Here is a 4662-nt window from a genome sequence, read left to right on the forward strand (position 1 = left end):
AATTTTAAGTTTTTGGTATATTGGGATCTCCAAATGAATGCTCTCGGGCATTAGATATAGCTATTCAAAATATTTCTAAAAATGATATTAATCTTGGCATGCATGTCAAATTTACGTGTCAATCGATGTTAATCATGTATATTTCTATTTGATAAGTATATTTTTGCTCTCGTATCTAACACAAATGCAGGGCTTTCATTAGTTTTTGTCTTTTTCTTTCTCTAATTACTAAAATATCTCAAGTCATCTTCCTCAATTTATAGTAGTAGTGAACAAATTTTATAGAAAATATCAATGATATTTATGAATATTTGACAGTTATATAATTGAAATATTATGTGAAATTTATTTGTATAATTGCAATATTATATGAATATCAATGACATTTATGAATATTTGATAGTTATATAATTGCAATATTATATGAATTTATTTGTATATTTGCAATATTATATGAATATCAATGACATTTATGAATATTTGATAGTTATATAATTGCAGCAACTTTAACATGATATTTAATTTTTCTAAATATTTTGAGATGATGACTCGAACCAAAAAAATAAAACATATATATGAATTTATTTGTATTTTAATAGGTGTATTTTTTTGTAAGAACTCAATTTCAGAATTTTAATACAACTCATACAAGGCCCCAAAATATTTGAGACCGTCACAAAATAATCTATAAAGTTCTCATCAAATAGTAAAATTAGTAATATTTTGGAAGCTTTGAGGCAAGAGAGAAAGACAGAGTGATGATATTGACAACATAATAAAATTGATCCTATCGATTCATCCTTCCACAATTGCATGCCAAACGCATGGACGAGCTCAAATATATAAATAACTTAATTATTTGTTGATGGGTCCTTTTTCCCCCTATATAAACACTTTCATTCACTCTCCTTATTTCCTCACATAAATTACAAACCAAAAAAGAAATCAAGTGTTCTTTTCTAATACACTAAAACTTCTCTCACTTTCCAAATTATTGGGAAAAAAAAAGGAGAGAACTAAGTGTAAGAAATTACACTAAAAGAAGAAAGAAAGGAATAAAAAGAGATTTTTTTGTTTAACTACCAAATATTAAACCATGCTTACCATTCACCACCCTTGGGTTTTTGCCTTTGGTATACTAGGTATGTACACCATGCATATCTTATCATTTTTACTTACTTTCATTTTTGTTACAAAATTATTTCATATCTATTCATATGTGTATATTTATTTTCTTAAAATTCATCTTCAAAAGACATTTCTTTTGAAACATTACTAGGTTATATTTTTCGGGTTTTCAAATTTCAAATTTCTTTGATATCTATTGCTCTTGTTTAAATTCGTAACTAGTTGCTTCACCATGCATTCACTTACATACTTCTTTTGCTTTTAATTAATTCTGATCTTTAAGAAAAAATTTTTTATACATTTTTGCATTATTTTCACTAGTTTTCTATAAGTTTTGTAAAAATTAGGTTAATTATTTATTACCTTTTTTTATTCTGATTTTGAGATTTTCTTATTGCACTATATCCATCCTTCCCCTTTTCAATTTACATATTTATCCATCAATCTTGTAGCAACGTATAATATAAAATTATACACCCAAAAAAAAAAAAAAAAAAAAAAAAAAAAAGAAAGAAAGAAAAGCCTAGTATTATACAAGGTACTTCATGAAGTATTTATTCAAAAAAAAAAAAAAAAAGGAGCTTCATGAAGTATTAGACAAGGTTATGACTCATAAAAGGCTAGAAGAAAACATTCTAAATCTTGCTTTTACCTAGAATTGATACAAAAATAGTAAGGAGCCAAACGTACTTCATGAAGTATTATACAAGGTTATGACTCATGAAAAATGGTTTTCATGTGAATAACTACCATTAATAATTTTTATACTAATTTAATTTTGTTACTTTATCTTTTTACTATACAACTTTCTATACACAAATCAAATTGCATGAACATTATTCACCTGAAAATCAAAAATTTTTCAACCTATCATTTTAGTTTAGTCAATCATTTAGCATTTGGACAAGGACTAATCATTTTTGTCACTTTGTATGACTCAATTTTATTACAGGAAATGTCATCTCTTTCATGGTGTTTCTTGCACCACTGTAAGTACTTTAATCATGCTTATTTCGATTAATCTATGCGTTAAACACTCGCTTTTCCCTAATGATATGCTTAATTTTCTCGGTTGGTTCGACCTAAGATATATTATTATAAGCATAACTAGCACAACTGTAAAGTTTGATGATCTAATTATGTTATTAATTACTTTTTTGATTATTTTACAGGCCAACTTTTATAAGGGTGTACAAGAAAAAATCAACAGAAGGTTTCCAATCACTTCCTTATGTAGTTGCTATCTTTAGTGCTATGCTATGGATCTACTATGCTTTGCTAAAGGGCAATTCCATCCTTTTGATCACTATCAATGTTGCTGGAGTTATTATTGAGACTATTTACGTTGCCATATACATTACCTATGCACCAAGGCAAGCAAGGGTATGTACTTTACGACTATACATCAAATTCTTATTTGAATTGTCTCATAAGTAATTCTTGTGTCATACGGTTAAAGGTTTTAGTGAAATACGTGGTTACTGACTAGGTTTGTCGTTTTCCCATCAAAACCTCAACAAATCAAAAAATTTTATGAATAATTTTGTTCAATAAGATCTTTTTTACCAACCTCGTAATATAATATAACCTGATTTAATAATCTCTACTTTATTATAGTGATAAGATCCGTATAGTATACAAAAATCAAATAGTTTTCGCTTGGGATAAAAGTGAACACTCTAATTTCTTTATTTTTATTTTTTTTTTGTTTTTTACTTGTGTCGACGCTACTTGCTAAAAACATAGAAAGTAGCCGTACAAGTTTGCATAACCTGAAAATATCATACGCGTAAATATGTTCTCATATATGTGGATACCTTGTTTTTGCAGTTATCAACTTTGAAGCTACTATTGTTGATGAATTTTGGAGGGTTTTGTGCAATTGCCCTCTTTTGTCACTACTTATTTCACGGAGCAGTTCGACTTCAAGTTTATGGATGGATCTGTGTAGCAATCTCTATTAGTGTATTCGCGGCACCCCTTAGTGTCATGGTAAGTACACAATAATACACGATTTCTAATCAAGTGAAAATGATAAGTTATATTTAAACATAAACTAAAAATACGTGACTTAATCCGAAAGGCATTAACAATTAGTGTTTAATTAGTTATTTTTGCCACCTTAAAGTACCATGTTAAAATTAATTTACGTAGGTTAATTAAATAAATTCATTTTCTATTCTCTTTTGATGATCACCATAAATTCAGTGACTAATTATTATTGTCTGAACCTTAAACCTTTTACAGAGGACGGTGATCCGAACCAAGAGCGTGGAGTACTTGCCAATCAACTTGTCATTGTGTCTAACATTAACGGCTACCGTATGGTTCTTTTATGGATTTGTCCAGAAAGATCTATACATAACAGTAAGTCAAATTTATAGATCAATATCAACTTAATTAATATCAATAAATATATATAGTACATATACAAGTATGTATTTCTTTCTTTCAAAAAAAAAAAAAAAAAGTATATATTTCTTGTATAATATGATTACTTAATTATGTTATGATATTATTGGCAGCTTCCAAACGTTGTGGGGTTCGTATTAGGCGTGGCACAAATGGCACTCTATGCATTTTATAGGAAATATGACAAACAAGCTGAAGAAAAGAAGATACCAGAATTTGTAAGCCCAATTAAGCAAGAAACAGTTGAGATACAATCAATTGATAATAATGTTACAAACAAAACTGAGGATATTATTCTTCCACATGAAGACCCTCAAGAAATTGAGGGTGTAATTGGTGACAAAGATAATGTTATTATTGATGATGAGGAGGTGGGTAATTTATACGGGCCGCCACACGGCCCATCGACATGCAACGTGGACGAGAAGATCGTTGGTGGGCCCGGCGGCCCGGCATCGGTTCAATTGGTTCAATGTGCCGTTTGAGCTAGGGCAATTGGTACCATGACCAAAAGTTTTGGGTTTCTTAATTAATTCTTGTTTATTTTAATTTCCCTTTGCCAATCATCCCTTCAAAATAAATTAAGAGTAGGGTAAGAAAAAAAAAATGGGGTTATTAGATTTTGTAAATTTGATGTAAATTTTTAAGGCCTTTAGTGGGGTCCACTTTTGGTGATGAAGGGCACCTTATTAAGGTTGATTGGAGGGTCACTCTCCCTAATGTTCCTCCTCTTATAATCCACAAAGGCACCCATTATTGTACTATTGTCTATTTTCTCTCATTTAATTGAGTTTTTGGCTCTTTTACAAATATTCTTCCAAATGTTTGGTTAAGATGCTTTATTATCTTATTTTCTCTATTATGGTTTTGTAGTATTTTGCTTGATTATTATATTTGTGAGTTAAATTTCAAAAGAAGATAATTGTATGAACGGAAAATTGTTGATACTTCATGTAACGAATCGATAATCGTAAACACATTTGATTGTAACAATTAAAATAAACTTATGCACACTGCCAATAGTATTTCATGAAATTTCAAAGTCTATAATTGGTGTAACGAACTAATATTTTTTTCTTGCTTGTTGGTAATATCACTTATTAGTCGTCTCTATCGACTACT

General features: G+C 29.1%; 1 protein-coding gene across 1 annotated transcript; it reads left to right on the forward strand.

Annotated features, from left to right (window-relative positions):
* Positions 1-925: 925 nt before the first annotated feature.
* On the forward strand, positions 926-4350 carry LOC145567425 (bidirectional sugar transporter N3-like). Its single transcript, XM_081626689.1, has 6 exons — positions 926-1142; positions 2081-2117; positions 2301-2511; positions 2959-3120; positions 3376-3495; positions 3654-4350. The coding sequence occupies exons 1-6, from the start codon at positions 1097-1099 to the stop codon at positions 4023-4025; spliced, it is 948 nt and encodes a 315-aa protein (XP_081482815.1). The 5' UTR covers positions 926-1096; the 3' UTR covers positions 4026-4350.
* Positions 4351-4662: the final 312 nt, after the last annotated feature.

The sequence above is a fragment of the Chenopodium album genome, chromosome 11 (assembly GCF_948465745.1).
Source record: "Chenopodium album chromosome 11, dcCheAlbu1.1, whole genome shotgun sequence".
Taxonomy (NCBI): Eukaryota; Viridiplantae; Streptophyta; class Magnoliopsida; order Caryophyllales; family Amaranthaceae; genus Chenopodium; species Chenopodium album.